Here is a 19,616-nt window from a genome sequence, read left to right as displayed (position 1 = left end):
CTCTTGGGGGCTGGCCCCCCACTGAGTTCGTGGGTTGGGGGAGAGAGGGCTTGTCCTGGAGCCTGTGGGGAGGGAAGCTCGGCTGTGCTCTGTGGGCAGGGAGTGTGGTGGGGAAAGGCTAATTACAGGGGGATGTTCTAATTACCCCAGCAGATCCCGAGGTTCCGTAATTTCCCCTCACGCTCTTGTCGTAGACTCCGCTCCGGCCAGGTGTCTCAGCTCAGGAGCTCTTCTCTCGACAGGATTGCAGGATGGTTAAGCGCTTGGGTGCTGGAGTCAGGCTGGCTGGGTTTGGATAACCTCTCCCTTCCAGGCTGTTGGCTTCATCCCCTCTGACCCTCTGTTTCCTCATCTGTGGAGTGTAGGAGCCAGCAGACCGACTCATAGCCCCTGGGGAGGATTCAGTGAGATCCCACACATAGGCTTGTTAGGACAGTGCCTCAGACATACTAGGTGACTAGTTTCTGTTAGGGTGAGCTATTTTTAAGTTCTCATCTCCAGTAGTGGTGTGATTGCTTCAGTTGGGGGTGCTTCCAGAGCTGGGGTTCATCCCAGTGCCAGGGCGATCACTTGGTGGGCAGAAGTGACTAGTTTCGTCTCCAGAGGTCTCCCAGCTTCTGCCCACAGCTGGCAGGGCCGAGGAAGGCAGGGCTCACCGCCTGTGGTCTCAGCCCACAGATGGGGGAGGGCCCCCGGCCCAGGTGCTGGGGGCTCCTGCTTCCTCTCACTCCTGCCGCCTCCTGCAGGGATGGCAGCTGGCGAGGGGCAGCCAGAGCGGCCCTAGGTGGCAGCTTCCAGACCACCAGCTGCGAATGAAACGAAGAAGGGCACCATGAGACCATCTAGACCCATGTTTAGAAGACTCTCCTTGAGTTTGAGATTATATTGGGTTCATATTTTGGGGTTTTGCAAAATGTGAGTAGATAAGGGGCTTTTTTTTTTTTTTTCTTTCTTTTTTTCTGTTGTTCGTTTGATATTTAAGTTGGGGGACAAAGAGAAAGAAAACACTGCAAGTCATGGTTTGGAGAAAAATTTAACTGGACCATGAAATGTAAAAGGAAGCACTGGTGTAGGGAGCAGGAGGGTAGTTCAAATGATTGTCTGTGCTCCCTGAGGGCTGGGCCCCCAGCGGAGGGGCAGACCCCTCAGCCCCAGCCAGTCAGACAATAGAGGCCGCCCCTGCATTCTAAAAGCCCTCTCCAGAAAGAGAAGCTAGGAGCCTTTTAATTATTCATGACTCCAGCTGGCTTCCGGCTTCCGAGGCTTCCCCACACCTTCTTTATCCCCTTCAGCGCCTTGCCCAAGACGGAGACGGCCAGGGAACTGGGCCTGCCTGGCGCTTCCTGGGGCCAGAATTACTGCCTCATCGCTCTGGAGTCCCGGGTGCTGCATGGGGCCGGGCTTGCTCTGTCCTTAATCAGTTCCTGGTGACCCAGCTCTTCTTCGCAAAGCTGGGCCGTGGTGGCACTTTTCAACTGGGCAGCTTTCTGTCACCCGGGCCCTCTGCCTCAGCCTGGTACCCCGGGAGCTTTCCCCTCTTACAGGTGACTTTTCCTCGCTCTCACACCCCAAGCACAGAGAAAGGGGAGGCGAAGGATGGCAACATTAAGGCCAGTGTCCCATTGCACAATGCCGGGGTTGCTGATTATGTGGCCTGTGGTGCGATTCGTGCCTCCCGGAGCTGTGTGTGGTGGAGCTGGACATTGGCTGACAGGTACTCCATTAGCTCAAGTCCGTGTGCCCTACCCCCACAGCTCTTGGCCCGTACCTCCCCGAGCCTCGGCCTTCCGAGCCTCGCCTTCCTCCGCGCAGCTTTTCACCTGGGCACCACCTTGCTGGGCCCTACCCAGTGTCAGGGGCTCCTGGAGGTCTCTGTCTGTGCTGCTCGTGCCCAGTGGACAGGGCAAAACCTGCTTCTTGGCAAGGGCTACTTTTCCAGGGCTGCCTCCCTCTGCCTTGTGCCCTCCGCCAGCCTTTCGTTCTGGCTTTTTTTTTTTTTTACAAACCACGCCTGGAAGGAGTCCTCTCCTAGCTGCCCTGTGTTTTTGGATCAACAGCCTCACCTGATTTCCTCATTGAGTAACATTCTTTGTGCCAATGCTGCCCTGGCCTGTGACACTGATCTCATTCCTTGGTTCCTGCCTGCTGTGGGAAAGGTGTAGGGACATGGGTTCCCTGACACTGTGACCCTACAAAGCGTTACACAGGTTCGGACCTTTGACCCAGCAGCTCTGCAGAGGGGGACCGCCCAGATCGTTTGTGGGAGGGAACAGTTGGGAATAACCCAAACATTTAACAGTATAGTATGTTGGCATGATGAAGTCCTATGAACTTACTAAAGGCTATTGTAGAATTACGTTTGCACGTTGACATGGAATGAGGCTCATGAGGAAATTGAGCAGGCTACAAAACAGTGCTTGCCTGGGGCCCGTGTCTTAAAGATTTTATTTATTTATTTGTGAGACAGTGAGTGAGCATGAGCTGGGGGAGGGGCTGAGGGAGAGGAACAAGCAGACTCCTTGCTGAGCAAGGAGCCCGACGCTGGGTTCAATCCTAGGACCCTGAGATCATGACCCGAGTTGAAAGCAGACGCTTAACTGACTGAGCCATCCGGACACCCCCAGACAGTTGGATTTAAGAACTCAATCCTGTAGGAGTGTGTGATCTCCCCAGCACTTACCACTTAATGCCATGCCTACGGGTCATTGTCCAGCAGCAGCTGGGACTTCCTTTTGTGGCTCTAGCTGGGGGCCGCTAGTCATTGTGGCTTGGGCCCCTCTATTTGCTTGCTACAGGCCATTGAGAAACTGGTCGCCCTTCTCAACACTCTGGACAGGTGGATTGATGAGACCCCTCCGGTGGACCAGCCCTCTCGATTTGGGAACAAGGCCTACAGGACCTGGTATGCCAAACTCGACGAGGTGAGGCGCCACAGGACATGCTTGGGACCTGGGCTAGGGTCCAGGAGCTTTCAGGCATCTCAGAATCACCGGGGAGTTTGTTAACATGATGATTCGCTTACCTAAAGGACAAATGGTTTTACTCTCTGCCCCTGCCATCTTCTGGGAATCCCCACTGTGGATGCCCAGTCCTCTGCATGGGGCTGTTACTGAGGTCATCGTTTGCGTTAAAGACAGGTTCAAGTGTCCCACGTGTCTGTGTGCAGGGGGTCAGTCGGATGAACTAGTAGATCGAGCCCGGAGTGCCGTGCGGCTGGAGAAAGACCAGGAGCTTGCGGGGAGGCAGCCTGGGATTTATTGGTGGGTTAGAGGAACCTGGGGTCTGACACATGGTGGGCTACTTTTTGGTAGGAAAGAGGGAAAAATGACAAGATATGTTTGTGCTGCTCAGTTTGCATAAAGGAACATCAGTGGAAGGATATGCCAGAGGCTTCCTGGCATATTAGTTAGAGCCGTAACTTCTCTGAGGGCAGGGGAGAGTGGGGAAGGGACAAACTTCTCAGGGCATCCCTTTGGAATGTGTGTATTTATTTACTTTTTTACTTTTCAATATTTTTCTTGGCAAATCCCAATGAATTTAGCATTGTGCTTCTTTTTCTTGATTTTTTTCATTTACTAATTAATTTTTGTTTAAATTTCAGGTAGTTAACATGCAGTGCAGTATTGGTTTCTGGAGTAGAATTCAGGGTATTTTTATTTTTTTAATGTCTTTGTTTTTGAATGCTATAGCAGTGACACCTGTTCAAAGCAAGCAAGAAATAAAAATGTAGGCTCCTGGGCCCTGTCCTTAGAAAAGCCTTTTGTCTGTAGGTCTAAGGTCGGGCCTAGGAATCCAGATTTTCCTCAGGTCTGGAGATTTTCCTGCCAGGTACCTGTAGACTGAACCTAGAGAAACTTGGATCCTCATTTCTCTGGGCCAGTGTTTCCACCTGGAGCAGAGGGAGCCCCAAGGACCCAGCAAAATGCTGTCCCTGCGTAAGATCCACCTGCGGCACAGGGTCTTTTTTTCTTTTTTTTTAAAGATTGTTTTTGAGTTAGAATTTCCAGGAAAATGATCCATCACAGCTTGCTGCTGTGTCCTGCTTCGGTGTCCTGTCTCCGCGAGTCCCTGTGTTGTGCGGAGCAGCGGAGCGTTTCCGTAGCCGTCTGCTGTCCTGGCTTCTAACCACGCCACGGCCTGTGGGCGGGGGGCACTGCCGTGAAGCGCTGTTCCCACATTTTGTTTACTGTGAATACTGCTGCCACGAGCATTCTGGGCGGCGTGTTTTGGTGGACATGCGGCACATGGTCTTGCTGCCCTGGGAACGTAGAGAGAGATGGCCCCTGTAGGGACAGCAGCAGCCTTACAGATGAGGGAGTTGAACGGCTTCTTTGCAGTTCCCTCTTGTCTTGTCCCAGACTCTTGTCCCCCGGAGGAAGGACCAGCAGACGAAAAGCCACCCCAGGGTCGTCACTCTGTGGCGTAAGAGTCAGCGTCTCCCACCTCGTCTTTCTGTAGCCAGTCAGCACAGGGAGCCGGGCTGGCCTGGCGTGGCCAGCTGGGCCCCGGCCAAGTGCTGCTCCTGGGTGCCTGCCCATCAGGATGCTGCCTAATCTGCTGCCTCCACTTTGTGTCTCTTGTGTTATCAGGAAGCAGAAAACTTGGTGGCCACAGTGGTCCCCACCCATCTGGCAGCTGCCGTGCCTGAGGTGGCTGTTTACCTAAAGGAGTCCGTGGGGAACTCCACCCGCATCGACTATGGCACAGGTATCTGCCGCTCCCGGCGTTTGCTTGGCTCCACTGCACACTTTCCTTGGGCTGCTTCCTCTTTGCTCCAGGGTATCTTGGGGCCCTCTGAGCAGGCAGCCTTTTGGGGTCTGCTGGGGTGCAGGGAGGCCCCGTGCCACTCCTGCAGTTCTGTCTTGGTCCGCCAGGGGGAGCTGATGCCACGTGCCTGGTGGCTCTGTGCGGTGCTCGTTTCTGTTCAGTCTCTGTGAACTTATCACTGGCAGCAAAGTAATTTATTGAGCACTTACTGTATCTCAAGGCGACCCCATACCAGAGCCTAGCTTCTGGCAGCATTGTGGTATTTCCTTGCCCGGCCCAGTGTCTGTGTGCTGCTGAGTTCTCTGGGAGAGGGCACAGGCAGGCACCTCGGAGGAGAAGGGTTGCCTGGCGGGGGTGGGGGCTGAGAGAGGACCCTGCGGTTGTAGGCTCCCCTTTCTGGCCTGCCCTGAAGTGGCAAGTGCAAGTTTGGCTGCTGTCTTAGGCCTTTCCCTTGCCTGGGGCTCAGTTTCCTCCACATGATCACAGGCCAGGAGGCAGGCCTGGAGAAGGGCCTCCTTGAACCTGGGTCCTGGGGAGGCATTGTCTTCTGCTCCCCTGTTGCTGGGGAGCAGTTTATCAAGTGTTTTGAGACTTCCTGGGGTGGGGCTTTGACTAAGACCGACAGGGAAGGACCCTGAAGGGAGACTGGCCAGGTCAGCCGAGGGTGGGTTTTTCTTCCGCTGTCAGGTATGCGAGAGCCCCTGAGCGATGGTGGCTGGGACTCTGGCTGGTGGAGGTCAGAAACAGCGCAGGTGAGAGGAACACTCAGAAGTTTCCTGGGCCCTGGAGGCACCTTCTTTCTACAGAGATGGGACAGGAAGTCCCTGTGTCCCTCCAAATACTTTTTTTTTTTTAAATAATACTATGAACCATGCCATTTCAGTCCAGGGTCTGTAGTGCTGAATTCCTATTTGGCATGACTGGGAAAGGAAGGGCGGTGCCTTTTTTTTCTTTTTTTAGATTTTCTTTTTAAGCAATCTTGACACCCAACATGGGGCTTGAACTCACAACCCTGAGGAGTCACATGCGCCACTGACTGAGCCAGCGAGGGACCCAATGGAAGGGGCTGCCTTTTGACCCTGTAACGTGACCATGTGTTCCCTGCTTGGAAGCCTTCAGTGGCTCCTGTCATTCTTAGGATACTGAGTCTAAGCTTTACATGGCAGTTAAGGCCCGTCTGATCACCAGCCTCATCTCTTTACACTTTCTTTCTTGCCCTCTTTGCTTTAGCTATACCGGCCTTCTTAGTGTTCTTCAAACATAACCCATTTTTTCCCTCACCTCAGGACCTTTGCATGTGCTGTTCCTGCTGGGTAGATTGCTCTTCTTGGTTCCCTCACACCCCGTGCCTTACCAGCTCCAATTCATCTTTCAGATTAAATATTACTGCCTTAGGGAAACCTCCTTGAACCTTATGGCAGGGTCCCCCGTGATATCCTCCAGTTATTACCCTGTCCTCCTCCTTCAGAGCTAGAATTATAGAAGTGATTGTCTACTTAATGTTTGTCATCCTGACAGAGCATAAACTCTCAAGCAAAGTCATGGGTGGAGTTTCCCTGGTGCCTGACACGGACACTGGCTGCCCTTTTAATAGGTACCCAACAGATAGAGTGCGACTGACGAGTGAGTTAAACCTACAAAAAAAATGAGAATGTCTGTTTAAGAAGTCCACAGCCTCGGCCTCTTGGGCCTTTTACAATTATAGTAGTGGTAGTTCTCAAAAGGGCCTGGGTCTTTCTGGAAGAGGCAGAGGCCCCATTATCTCCATGTTAACCTTCCTCCATAGAGGGGCGGTTCTCAGTAAGTTGGACTCTGGTGAGGCCAAGAACAGTCGTGCTCCTTTTTCTGGAAGACTGTCAACCTTGGCTGGTTTTTTCCTCCCCCAGGACATGAAGCAGCCTTCGCTGCTTTCCTCTGCTGCCTCTGCAAGATTGGGGTGCTCCGGGTAGATGACCAAATAGCTATTGTCTTCAAGGTGTTCAACCGGTGAGTGGGAAGACCAGAAGAGCAGCGGGGGTCTCTGCTCCTCCTCACTGCCGGGCTGGGGACAGGTGCCGGAGGACTCTCCTGAGTGGTTGTCGCTTCTTCTGGCCTGTCCTAACCAAGCTTTGGCTGTGGATGGGGCGCACACAAAGCCTGCTGACAGGTTCAGATTCAAGTAAGGACAAGCGAAGGAAATGTCACGTGCCGACCGCTCATGCTTCCGCGGCACTGGCCATTTCGAGCCGTGTCCCGAGCGCTCCACGCGTGTCTAGTTCCCTAGATTTCCCCACCAGCCTAGGCAGCAGTGACCATCATTTCCGTTTTGTAGATGAAGAAAGGGAGGCCCAGAGAAATCAGCTGTCTTCTGATCCCTGAGGTCACACAGCCAGCTGAACCCTGCCCCCCTGCAGTCGGGCTCTGACCGCTCCGCCCGGCCCCTCCTGCCCCGCAGCACAGGTGTGTGCATCCACCAGAGGCCTCTGACAGCACCCTGCCGTTCCGGGCCCCGCTCTGGTGATGTTGATGCCTGGGCTTCCGAAGACAGGAACATACCCCGAGAAGAGAGAAGGTGGGAGCCGGCAGGCCCTGGGAGGTGATCGGCTCCGACCCCCACCAGCCTTCCGATGGGCCTGCCGGAGTTAGAGAGCCTGGGGCTGCTGCTCAGGGTCTCCGTTGTCAGGAGTTGGTGGCGCTAAATCCCCCTTTCTTCCTGGGCCAAAAGAAGGCTGTGTGGGAGGAAAAAATAAAGCGACATTATTTTGAGAGTACCAGCTGATGCATAACTTACGCATGTAGGTTTTAATTGAAAATAGGGACCAGTTACACTCTTAGGTGGTTATTTCTGGCCTCCGTGTGCTCCCAGTGGCAGAAGGGTTGAGACTGTCTCTCTGCTTTCTGCTACCTCTTTCTCCCGCTCCCTCCTGCGCAGGTACCTGGAGGTTATGCGGAAACTCCAGAAGACATACAGGATGGAGCCAGCCGGCAGCCAGGGCGTGTGGGGCCTGGACGACTTTCAGTTTCTGCCCTTCATCTGGGGCAGCTCGCAGCTGATAGGTACTGAAGGGGCGCCTGCTCCCCTGTCCTTCCCTGCACACCCCGGGGTGGGGTGTGTGTGGTCTGTCCGTCCCCCTCCCTTCCTGCCTCGCTGCTGCTGCTCAGGGCCGACAGTGACAGCTTGTAAAGCAGGCATTAGACCGGCTATTGACGGAGGCTGTTTGCTGTCGACCTTGTGCTGCGAGCCAGCGTGGCAGGCCGGGGGAGGCGGAGGCAGAGTGTGCTGAGATAATGGAAAGTGACAAGGGCTGGTGCAGGGGCGCTTGCCTGGCGCATAATGGACTGGTGTGAAATGCGCCCCAGCTCCTGGCAGCAGCTGTGGGGTTTTATGTTGAAAATGAGGGGCTCTTTTGACTCGGTGACCGGCGTCATCCGCCGTTATTATCGAGCTGTGTGCAAGGGGCCCGTCAGGGAGCAGCCACCCAGTGCGGGGCAGCGAGCCGCTTCCTGTGGGCCCTCTGTGCTGGCTCCCCTCACTTGGCCCTGCTTTCCAGGCGGGGGCGGCTCCCTGGGGTCTCCGGTGGGTGAGGGTCCGGTGGTGATTTCTGCCACAGTGGAGGATGAACTATCTACAAGGTAATATTCATAAGCGTTTGCACATTTGCTCTGTGCCAGGCCCTGCTCTAAGCATTTTAGGTAGATTATCTCCCAGAACCTTCTCAGTGACCCTGGGAAGGGTCTTTGCCTGCATGAGACTAGGCACCCTTGACAAGGGGTAAAGGGTAAACCTGTGTGGGCACCAGGCCCGGGGCTCTCCAGTGGTCCCAACCATCAGGCAGCTCGAGGGAGGGGCTGTTCGTAGCCCCACTGCACAGATGAGGAAACCAAGCCTCAGAGAGCTGAAGTCACTGGGTCAAGGTCACATGGCTAGAAAAAGGCAAAGCCACCGCTCGTTCCACTAGAACACACAGGCACACAATGCACACACACGTGCACACACACATACACATACTTGTCATTTATTGCTCCCACAAGGTCAAGTGTTGAGGGCGCACTGGTGGGACTATGGCTCCAGGGTAGGTGTAGACTGCCCTGGGCCGAGGCGGCACTCTGTCGGTGTGAGTGTCTCGTTCTGAACCCTGGGGCTCTTTGCTGTTCCCAGACCACCCGTATTTGGAGCCCAGGCACTTTGTCGATGAGAAGGCCGTGAATGAGAACCACAAGGACTACATGTTCCTGGAATGTATCCTGTTTATCACTGAGGTGAGGGGAAGGGGTGAGGGAGAAGCCCATGGCGGCCTCCGGCTGAAATCAACGGAGGCTGATGGCTTTGGAGTGGGACAGAGGAGCTGGCGCTCTTGCTTGAGGATGGCAGGTCAATAATCCTCGAAGGGGGATTATTGACAAGGAAGCCCCACTAGGCCTGTGAAAGGTTAAGCCAGCTTCTGACTGTCTAGGGACTCCTCCCCCAAATCTGTGGTCTGGGAACTCCGTGGGACTCGAGCTGAGGGACTGGGACTCGGTGGCTTGTGCACTTGGTGACTGATGCAGCTGGTCTGAGGGGGTGGGTGGGGCCCACGAGCTCTGTCCGGCACACGCATGTGGCTGTGCAGGATGAAACCCATGCAGGAGGCGGGGACACTCAGGCGGACGGCAGGGCTAGAGTTCTGCTGAGGTGATGTGTCTCGGTCAGCGCCTGAGGACACGGGCCAGATGAGGTGCTGGAGGTGAACCAAGCAGGCCCAGGCCCCCAGCGCACCGGGAAGGGGGTATTTAGTAACTGGGTGCTGTTGCCCACTGAGGCTGGGTCTCCCGCTTCCTCAAGGTCACCCAGGGAGCTTGTTAAAATCCACGTTTCTGTGCCCAACTCCAGCTTTATGAATCAAGAATCTTAGGTACAAGAGCCAGGAACCTGTGTTAAATACACTTGCCAGGTGATTTTTGCACGGGATTTGGGGACTCACTGCTCATAGGGCCTCTCTCAGGAGCTGCCAGGACCTTTCGTCCCTGCTGCTGCATACCTCACCCCCTTCCCCCAAACTTTGAAAGCATGCCCTGGTTCTGCTGTCTGTAGAGGGTCTCGCCACCATTCTCTTAACAATGCCCACACGCACATCTGGGCTCGGTGATGCTTCCGGCCCGGCCATGGTCTCCTCCCAACCGGGGCTGCTCTCTTGGCTCGGGTTCTGAGCCCCCCGAATGGAGAAGCCTGGCTGAGCAGCCATTGCCTCGGGTTCCTCACGGTCAGCATCCGGCTCGGGCCTCTGGCAAACTCCAGAGGCCAGAGGGGAATGGACACGTTTTTCCAAGTCAGCAAATGGAGCCGGGACTGACGGCTGGGCGGCGGCTGCCTCAGTCTCAGATTTGCTGCCTTCAGCAGTGTGGCAGGCCCAAGGTCGGAAGGACTCAGGGCAGCCTGGCTCACTGCCTCGAGAGCTAGTCACGTGCTGCTCTTTCCAGAGCGGAATGCGGGGGTCTGGGGAGCCCTGGCGGCCTCTGGAAGAAGCGGGAGGAGCAGGGTGGGGAGAAGGGGTGCACCTTCTAGGCTGAGCCCTTGCTTTGCTCACGGAGGGATAAAAGGCTCAGCTGTTCTGGCTCCCTCTGGTGGCTGGCCAAGCCCCTGGGTCCCTGTCAGTGACTAACAAGGAAGAAAGCCAGGCCGGGTCGCAGGGAAGATGGGAACTGATTCCAGGTTAAAATGTTGTATTTTTTTTTGTTGGGTTGGTTATACTGGTATAAAAACCCACAAGCTTTCTGAAGTTTGGGACCCTGTTCCTCTGCTGGAGGAAACCCTGCAATGGCCACTAGGTGGTGCGAAAGGCACACGGAACTTGGAGAAGGTTCCCGTACCTTAACTGCGGGAGAGGCGGAGAGGCCGGCCCTAGAGTTTTTGCTTGTTCTGTACCCTCTCTGCAAGGCCTGCTTCTCACTCCGGGTCTGGGTGCTTGGGCATGGTGGTAAACACTGACTGCCGGCAGGGCCGAGGGCTCCCTTTCATCCACCCGGGCTGGCACGTAGCGGACTCTGCTGCGTTGTGGTGCTTCTCCGTTGCTCCAGGCTCGGCTGCGCCCACCCCAAGCCCCCTGCCACCCTGCACCAGGGTGTCCCTGCCCTTGGTTCCCCCAGTTCGTGAATGAGTGACCTGGCCTGGCTCACTCTGGTTGAGGGGTGGGGCACAGGGGACCTGGAGGCCCCTGCGGAGTTCCGTGCGCTTCAGGCTGGAAGGGGGCAGTGTTGCCCATGGAGACTGGGGAATCAGGAGGCTGGTGCAACTAGGAGAAAAAGCAGAACAGCCAGAAGTTGGCAGTAGAACCGGGCATCTCCTCCCCATCTCCCGGGGCCTGCCCTCGTAACCCTGGGCATCCCAGAAGAGGGACCCCACCTCACAGGGCTTCTGCCGGCTCAGGAAATGCAGCCCTGGCGCCTTTAAGAGCCCAGGGCAGGCAGGAAAAGAATTTCAGTTTCAATCTGGCTTCTAAATTTGGAGTTTTGGGAAGGGAGGGATCAGATTTCAGCTGGAAGGGAAGGAGCTGACAGGAAGGCGCTGTGCAGAGCCTCCCCCCATCCCCCCTCAGTTACTGACAGAGGAACCATTTACAAAAGGCCGATTCTCTTGGGAGTGGAGAGGCAGGAACGCAGCGTCTGTGAGTAATTTCCTGCTCAATATGGCTGCTCTGACTCACACGATTCCCCTGGGGTCACTGCGGGACTGCAGCTTGCTTGCTCGTTCTCGCTCTTTCTCTTCTCCCTTTGTGGCTAGAATGAGCTAATTTTTTTTTTTTTTTTGTCTTCTCGCTCCCGATTCCTTTTATCCCCCTCGTCTGTTTTCCTTTCCCAGAGTTGCAAAGTCTCCTTCTGAAGGACTTAGGGAGACCTGGGGACACTGAAGGCCTGGGGTGGGGGGGAGTGGGGCAGCCCCTCTCGAGAAATAGCATCTCTGGCTTTTCCACGGGGAGGGCCAGGGCCACTGGGGCTCTGCCAGCAGGCCAGAGAGGCCTTTTGGGGTCCCCTCCCGTGCTCCCAGTGGGTGAGGCTGGCGCATGAGGCTGAGCCTCTGGTTTCCCAGCATCCTGGGCTGGCCCTGGCCTCGGGGCCCTAGCCGAGCAGGCTTCTGGAGCTATGCTGTGGGACTAGGCCAGCAGGGCACCTCGGGGGCAGTTTGGTCACCAGGCCTTGTCCAGAGTGAAACTGATGACACCACTCCAGCGGTCCCCAAACTTCTCTGGGCATGGAAGTGTGCAGGAGAGGACTGGAGCCAGCGCTGGTCCCCAAGGGTCTGAGAGCTTTGGGGGAAGGGGTGGGGCGAGAGGGAGGGACGGTAGCTGGGGGTGGAGCCTGCTGGAGTAGGTGGTGGGGCGGGGGTACAAAGCTCCTGAAGGGCTGCCGGCTGTAGGCTCTGGGTATCAGCAGCCATCCCTATCCCAGAGGAGGGAGCCTTAGAAATAGAGGTGGGGGAGATAGTGGGTGTAGGCGCTGACCCCAGGAAGAGCCCCGCAGCCACCAGGGTGGGTCTTGTTTCTGTCCCCCGCCTCAGGCTGTGGCCCTCACTGCTGGAGGAAGGGGTCTGTTGTCCTTGCTACTGAACCTGGGGGTCGAGACAGGCTTTGGGGGAATTTTAGCCAGGAGAGGGAGGTAACAGCAGTAAATGGCAGCTTTTTGGATTTAAATCTTGCAGTTTGACACAAGGCCTTATGGTATGGGAGTGGGTCACCTGGGGAGTCCACAGCCAAGCAGTGGGGGGTGTTATGAGTTCCTGGGCCCCTCTTCTAATGCCCAATATGGAGGAGCTTTGGGTCCATCCTTTCTTCCTGGAACAGCTCTCCTCCAGGCCCGCCTCTGCTCTCAGCCTCTTCTGGAACCTTCCACCCACTCAGGGTCCAAGTCTCTGCTTCCTTGCCAGCTCAGCCTCTTTGCTTTTCGGACTCTTTCTTCTGAAGCCTGGGGCTCAGGGTGCTGAGCCCCATTCCCGCAGCCAGCATCAGTACGTTTCTGAGTTGGGGGGGCAGTGTTGAGGGGGATTGGAATGCCTTCGAGCTACAGACGTGCCGGCCTGGTGCGGAGGGCCTCGCTGTCTCAGGGCTGTGGTTTCTCGTGTCGTGGGAACTTCTCTGGGCTGGCTGCAGAGTCTCTTTCCTTCCTGGAGGGTCAAGCTCTCTGGCAAGAGGGGGACAGGAATGGAGCTGTCCTTGCTCCGGCCTGTCCCTTGCTGCTGTCAGTGCCATCCCTGCCTAACCTCCCAGCCAGGTTGGGTGGGCTTTCCAGAACAGACGTTCCTCCCGAATCTGCTGCAGGTGCTCCCGGCTCAGGGCTCATGTCTGCCCCCTCTTTTCCTCCCTCCCTTTTGCCTGCCCTGCAGAGGGCAGTTGGATGCCTGGGTTTGGTCTTACCCACCTTGCCCTTCGCCCAAAACCACCCCCTCCCCTGGCTCTTGCAGCTTCGCCTGTGGCAGGTACAGCCCGAGTCCTGGGGTAGGGGGGCAGTGCCTGCCCTGGATGTGGGGCCGCGGAGGGCCAGGGAGGCTGCTGCTGCTCTTTATCTGAACGGGAGCAGGTCCCTGTGCTGGTGGGGCGTTCTGTGGCTGTGGGGGAATTGCTGGGAGTCCCAGCTGGGGCTTGGGTTGAGATTTTATTTTTCTGAGGCTGCTGAATGTGGTGGGTGGTGGGAATCGGGCTCCCTTTTTTTTGGCTATGGAAGAAAGGATGACCCTGGAGGTTATATTTTCCCTGTGGGTCTTTCAGACTGAGAGTCGGTCTCTGATACTTAAGGGCGCCTCTGTGTGCACGCGTATGCGTGTGTGTGTCCCCTCCCTCCCAGGTGGTGCAGCCAAGTCCCTGAACATACATGCGCACGTGTGCGTGTCTGTGTGTACACATACGCATGCACGTGTGTGCTTTAGTGTGTGTGCATGTTTGTGTGCATGCACACGCGTGTACACATACGTGTACAACCTTGCTGCTGGGATCTGGGGATGAGCTCCTAGGTAGCCTGCCTCTCCAGCTGTGGATTTTCTTTTCCAGATGAAGACAGGCCCCTTTGCAGAGCACTCCAACCAGCTGTGGAACATCAGCGCCGTGCCCTCCTGGTCCAAGGTGAACCAGGGTCTGATCCGCATGTACAAGGCCGAGGTGAGAAGGGTGGGCCGGCGCTCCTGATCCTGGGGCTGCCGACCGCACCCCGCACCCTGCTGCTTTGCTCCAGATCTTGGGCCAGCTTCTCTGACGCTGCGGGCCTCAGTGTCTCTCTCCGTCTGTGGGATGGGCACCCAGAGAATCTCTGAGGCCTGGCTCTGCCCTGTGACCGAGTCAAGGCCCTGCAACTCAGGGTCCTGTCAGATGGCCAGAGGCCCCTCACAGCCGTGTCTCCCACGGGGACATGTAGGCGGACGGGCTTTGGAGGCGGCAGCCAAGTTGGTGCTCCTCAGGCATTGGTGGGTCTGATCCCGGGGCAGGTGGGGGTCTCCTGGAAGGCCCAAAGCTGACATTTCTGGCAACCACTTCAGGTGGTCCTCCTGCTCTCTGGTGGGAAAACAGCGTGAGGACATGGGTTCCCAGAGCTCCCCCCGCTGGGAGTTACTGCCCAGCTCCTGAGGGCGTCCTCTGCCCTCGTTCCCCTTTGGCACCTTTTCGGCACCAAGTAGGGAGGAGACATTTTCTTGCCATCCTGTCCCTTTTGCTAGCTCCTTTCACATCTGTGCACACCAATGCCAGAGCTGTGTGACCTTGGCCAGGGAAGGGCTTCCATGTGAAGTCCTTCGCCCAGAGTCACGAGTTCTCCAAGTCCCCTCTTTCCGCCCTCAGGCTGGTGGTCTTTGATGTTGTCCCCTGCCCATCTCCTGACCATTCCTCTCCCATGGAGGGAGGGGGGCTGGTTCTCTGGGTCTACTTCATTATGCTCCACACTTACGCAGACCCCATCAATGGAGGCAGGGGGCGCGGGGGGAAGAGGGCATTAGAGGCTTGGCTCTGGTTTGGTAGTATAGGTGCTTCCAGTTGGCCCTGTTCCCCCTGCATGGCCTTGAAAGGGTTAATGGTGCTGGAACTGACCAGGCCTGGCCCTCTCTCTCCCTTCCGCCCCCTCCCCCTCTGGTCCCCTTCCTCTGGACTTCACATCCTGTGTTTAGGTTCCAGCCCACATACCTCTCTAATCTGAGAGGCCGGGCTGCCCTGCTGCTCCTTCCGGGCTGGCCCAGTGGGCCCTCTAGTCTGGCTGTCCCCTGCCTGGAGAGCTCCCAGGGCACTGCCCTCTGGGTGTCCTATTGTTCCTGACACACCCCCCACCTGCCCCCGCCAGTCCCCTAGTGGGTGCCGATGGGGAACCCCTCCCCACTGCTGGGGGCTCTGTGCAGCGGGAGTGGAGCGCCTGGCCCCTCCGGCCTCCCAGCCCTGCTCCCGGCTGCCACTGCCACGGCCAGGACTCCTGGCGGCCAGGGCTCTGGGCCTTTCCTGCTTGGGGTCCGAAGTGCTACCCTTCCTGCATGGCTCTCCCTCGAATGACTCACTGGAAACTTATGGGGGTGGTGGGGGTAGGTGGCCCTCAGGGCAGAGCAGAAGCCCCTGCCCCCTTCCCCTGCCTTCTCCTCACAGAGCTCCCGCCTGATGGGCTAGGGTTCCACACAGCGCCACAGTCGCAGGAGCAAAACAGAACAGTTGTAGAAGTTGTGGGATTTCTGCGGCTGCGGCACCATGGGCCCTGCAGCTCAGGCCCAGACCGGGGGGTCCCCAGGGGACCCCAGCGCGCCCTTCCCAAACCTGGGGGAAGCTGTAGCTCTGCATGCGAGCAGGCGTGGTGTGGGCTGGCAGCCTTGCGGGGGGCTATGTGGCGACCAGACTCCTCTGTAGGATGGCGCTGGGTCCCCTGACTCCGGGTTTAGGAACCCCGCACCTCTGGGATGTTCGGCGCTCGTTTATAAGGTTCTAGTGGGTACCCCTCGGTCTTTTGGCCCCTGAGAGCCTGTGGGATTGCCTGCTCCCTTCCCAGAGGTCCCAGAGAAAAGACTCGTGTTTTCAGATCAACTTGCAGTCAGTGGGCAGGACCCACGAGTCTTGAAGTCCGGAGCAGGGTTAGCAAGGTCAGGGCCACCAGAGCTGGCTCTTGGAGGGGAGTTGGTCCCCTGAGCTGCCACAGAGGCCTGACCAGGCCTAGCATTAGGTAGCCTCAGGATTTGGGACCCGCTGTGTGCATCTCTGCCCCTGCCTTTCCGAAGTGAGGAGGAAACGTGTTCGGTACCCTTACGGGTGGCGGGGCCTGTCTTTCCCGAAGGCTGTCACTGCTGGCGCTCCCTTCCAGAGGGCCTTGTCATGGCCTGGAGAACCCCTTCTCTCCCTTGAAACACCAGCACCTGGAAGGGCCTCCAGATCTGGGCCTCCAGCTGGAAGGTCTATGCTGGGTGGGCTGAGCCCAAGACGCCCTTCTGCCCCGTCCACCGCCCCACCCCGCCACGGCTAGCTAGGAGAAGGCCTGCCCATAGGCTCCCTTCCACTGTTGCCGTTGTCCTGCAGCCCTGGCCTGCCTCTGCCCCAGGTAGCCTCTTACCTTGAGCCCAGTCCTTCTCCTGTGCTGGGGCCTTGGGGGGACTTGTTCTGGGTCCCCAAGGCAAAGTGCAGAGAAATGCCCCTGCCCCCTCCTGCTAAGCCTTTGCAGCTTCTCTTGAGTGAGAGCTAGAAGCAGGGTGACCTTTGACCCTTTCTGGAATTCCAGGGCCCTAGGGGCCCCCTTTTACAAACTCCCACCACTTCCTTGATGACATAAGCACAATGGCAGCTGCCTTTGCCTCTGGCCTGGAGCTCGGCTGTTCCTCCTCCCCGCACTCCGGGGACCCGGCTCCTGCCTGCTCCCCACTTTTTCCATTCCAGGCCCCCCGCAGTCTGCCTGTGGCCTGGAGCTCGGCTCCCACACTGGACTTCATTCTGCGTCCTTCTTCTGTCGCATGGAAAGATTGTCCTTGTCCTTTTCCTGCTCAGCTCCTGGGCCCCCTTTAGGCCTTGACTGTCCCCCACTTGACATACACGCAGCTGGTCAAGACCTCCTCGTTTCTGCACCTGGTTGTTGAAGCGAGGGGACCTGGGCCAGTTGTGGCACACCTTTGTCCCCCTGAGGTAGGAGGAGGCTGAGGCCACAGTCACAGAGCAGGACGCGGCCGATCTGAAGCTGTAAGTCTTGTTCCTGCCCAGCCATTCTGGTGGTTTTCCGTGGGCAGAGGTGTGAGAGAAGGCGGTCCGCGCTTGCCGGGAGCTGCTGCCTGAGAGAGTTAGCCAGTGACCTGGCCTGTGTGAGGCACAGCAGGACTGGTGGAGGGAGGCTGGGAGCTGGGGCCCACCCCCCCTTTTCTGGTCCCGGGTGGCGCTAAGCCATGCCTGGGTGAGAGGGCCGAGGTGTGTGGCTTGAGGACCAGCTGCCTGTGCACCAGGCAGGCCCTGCCAACCTCCCTGTCTCCCCCGGAGCCCTGGGCTGAGGTCCCGTGTGGCCTGGGTTCAGGGAGTCAGGCCATTCCCCTGTTGGGTGTTCTTGTCATCTGCCCCACGCACAGAGCTGCTGGGAATTGCCCTGGGGGTTGGGGGACGTTAACTGGTTCTTACTCTCTAACTCTGAAGTGCCAGCCAAGGTGTCTTTTTCAGTCCAGATAACTGAAAATTGCAGAAAAATGGGTCTTGGACCCTTCTTAGGCTTGTATCCAAATGTCCCCACACCTCTCCTCCAGGCCTGGGACCTGGGCTAGGGGGCTCCCTTATGGCCTGGAAGGTTCTTTTCGTCTCTGGTCCCCAACTTCCTGCCCTCCCCCATATACCCCCCCCCATGAGGTTGGGCTGCCCTCTCTTTCCCTTCCTTTCTCCCTCTCCCTCACTCATTATTTGGTGGGTCTGATTGTCATGGAGTCCGGGGGGGGGCAGTCTTTGGCTAGGAGAGGGTGGTCAGAAGCAGGTAGGAAGCCTTGCCTTTCCCTGAAGGCCTGAGAGCTCCCCTTGGATGGCCCCCTCCTGGGCCCTGGGTGGACGCTTTCTGGGTACTGTGCTGCTCTGAGGCTCCAGAGTTGTGCCCGGGTCCCTTGGAGGCCCGAGAGGCTGAGTGGGCCCTTGATGGGTGCAGTGTCGTCTTTACCTCTGTTCTCCCCTCTCCCCTTCACAGTGCCTGGAGAAGTTTCCTGTGATCCAGCACTTCAAGTTCGGGAGCCTGCTGCCCATCCATCCGGTCACCTCATGCTAGGGGCGGAACAGCCCGAGCTGCCCGGGCCCGCCACCGTTCCTGTGCCTGCCCTCCCGTGCCCCAGCTCCAGTCACTCCCTGCCCCCTCCCCCTGTTCTTTCTGTTTGCTGAGAGGCTGTTTGCTGGGGTGGGCGGTGAGCGCGGGGTTGAGGGAGGCTCAAGGCATAGGGGTGTAGGACCCAAAGTGAAGGGAGAAGTGACCAAAGTGGGGCCCGTTTCCCCATGGCGGGGGGTGGGGTGTGCTGGGGCCCCAGTCCTGCGCTTGGCCTTCCTCTCCTGCTTACCCATCTGGGCCGCTCGAGACCCGACCCGGCTGGTCTGCACCCCTGGGAGGGGAAGGGGGTTGCGGTTTGCTTTCCTTTCCCAGGTCCTGTTGCCTTCTTAGGGGTTCGAGCGGTTGCTTCCCGGGGGGTGGGTCTGTTACTGAAGCCATGTTTGGGGGGGTGTCTGGGGGTTCTGAAGGCTGCAGGCTGAGGCTGGCGGCCAGCCTGGGCTGGGCTTGGGAACCGAAGAGCATCGGCCCCTGGGCGTGCTGGTGCCTGTGTCCAGCGCCTCATCCTGGCTTCTCTGTTCTTTGCCCTTTGGCTCTGCTGGGTTTTCTGGCCATAACCACTCCTGCTGCCCTCTACCAGGGTGGCTTCTGGAAGCTGCCCTTTGGGTAGGCACTGGGTACGGGGCCTGCTCACTGGCTGACCCGGTGAGGCCTGCCTTTCCGAAGTTTCTCAGGCTGGGAGGGGGTGGCCGAGACAGGAAGAGGCTGGGGCCCACTTGGCCTGGGGGGACCTGGATTCCTCCCGAATCTTAGCTTCTGCTCCCTCCTCCCTGCTGCTTCTCCAGGGTCTTTTGGCCCTGTTTCCCTGCCCTTCAGGGCAGTGGGTCAGGGGCTGCTGGAGCGCTCGGCAGCAACCCCCCCCCATCCTCTCCTCTCCCTGAACTTCACCGACTGGCTCTCCAGGACAAGGCAGCCGTGCCCCCCTTCCCCAAGCCCAGGTTTGGCTCTGTGGGTTGGCAGGGGCTGGGCTGGGTGAGGGGTTGCCGGCATGCCAGGTCCTGAGTTTTTTCCTAGGCCTGCTTTTGGGCTAGCCTCTTGCAGGCTCTCCCTGGCTCAAGCCCAGGCCTGCCTTTCTCCACTACCCCACCCTCTGTCCGGGTCCACATCCCTTTGGGAAGGAGGAGCTCCCAAGAAGCACAATTCAGGGGCTTGACCCTCACATCTGGGCCGATGGCCTGGGCAGAGGCCGGGACGGGAACCACTAGAGTCACGGAAATCGTTTTCCTAGGAGAGGCCCAGTACTGGCCTCCCTCCCAGGGTCCAGACCACCACCTTCCTGGCTCCTCTTGCCCTTCCTCCTTGTGCCACTCCAGTCCCATGCGCCTTCATTGCTGTTTGGATTAAAGCCTCTGTTTTGCACCTGTCACCCGTGTGAGGTGTGTCTTTTCGTGCCACCTGTTGATTCTTTCTCCACGTGCCTGTTTGTCTCCCTATCAGGTCCCCTTCCCGCAGGCCCAGGTGTCTGGGGCTTGGCTGGCTCGGCGGCATCTGGGCCGAGCCTTCCCTGGGCAGCCAGTGAACATGCAGCGGTCGCCCAAGCAGGCTCTGGCGGGTCCTGGCTGTCCCCACCCCCAGCTGGAAGTAAGTTACAGAATCTTTCTGAGCCTTGGCTTCCTCATCTG

The 19,616-nt window shown here is 57.9% G+C and overlaps 1 protein-coding gene across 1 annotated transcript in view; it reads left to right on the top strand.

The window, feature by feature from the left end:
* PTPA (protein phosphatase 2 phosphatase activator) overlaps positions 1-19,358 on the top strand; it is a 28,874-nt gene extending 9,516 nt beyond the window's left edge. Inside the window, exons 4-10 of the mRNA XM_044264711.1 lie at positions 2,796-2,921; positions 4,590-4,707; positions 6,654-6,753; positions 7,679-7,803; positions 8,906-9,006; positions 13,761-13,868; positions 17,866-19,358. Of these exons, the coding sequence (XP_044120646.1) occupies positions 2,796-2,921; positions 4,590-4,707; positions 6,654-6,753; positions 7,679-7,803; positions 8,906-9,006; positions 13,761-13,868; positions 17,866-17,943 (756 nt within the window). The 3' untranslated portion in view covers positions 17,944-19,358. The remainder of the gene's footprint in view (positions 1-2,795; positions 2,922-4,589; positions 4,708-6,653; positions 6,754-7,678; positions 7,804-8,905; positions 9,007-13,760; positions 13,869-17,865) is intronic.
* Positions 19,359-19,616: the final 258 nt, after the last annotated feature.

Source organism: Neovison vison, chromosome 9, assembly GCF_020171115.1.
Source record: "Neovison vison isolate M4711 chromosome 9, ASM_NN_V1, whole genome shotgun sequence".
Taxonomy (NCBI): Eukaryota; Metazoa; Chordata; class Mammalia; order Carnivora; family Mustelidae; genus Neogale; species Neogale vison.
Note: the sequence above shows the minus strand (reverse complement) of the source record. Positions and strands in the feature narration are given on the sequence as shown.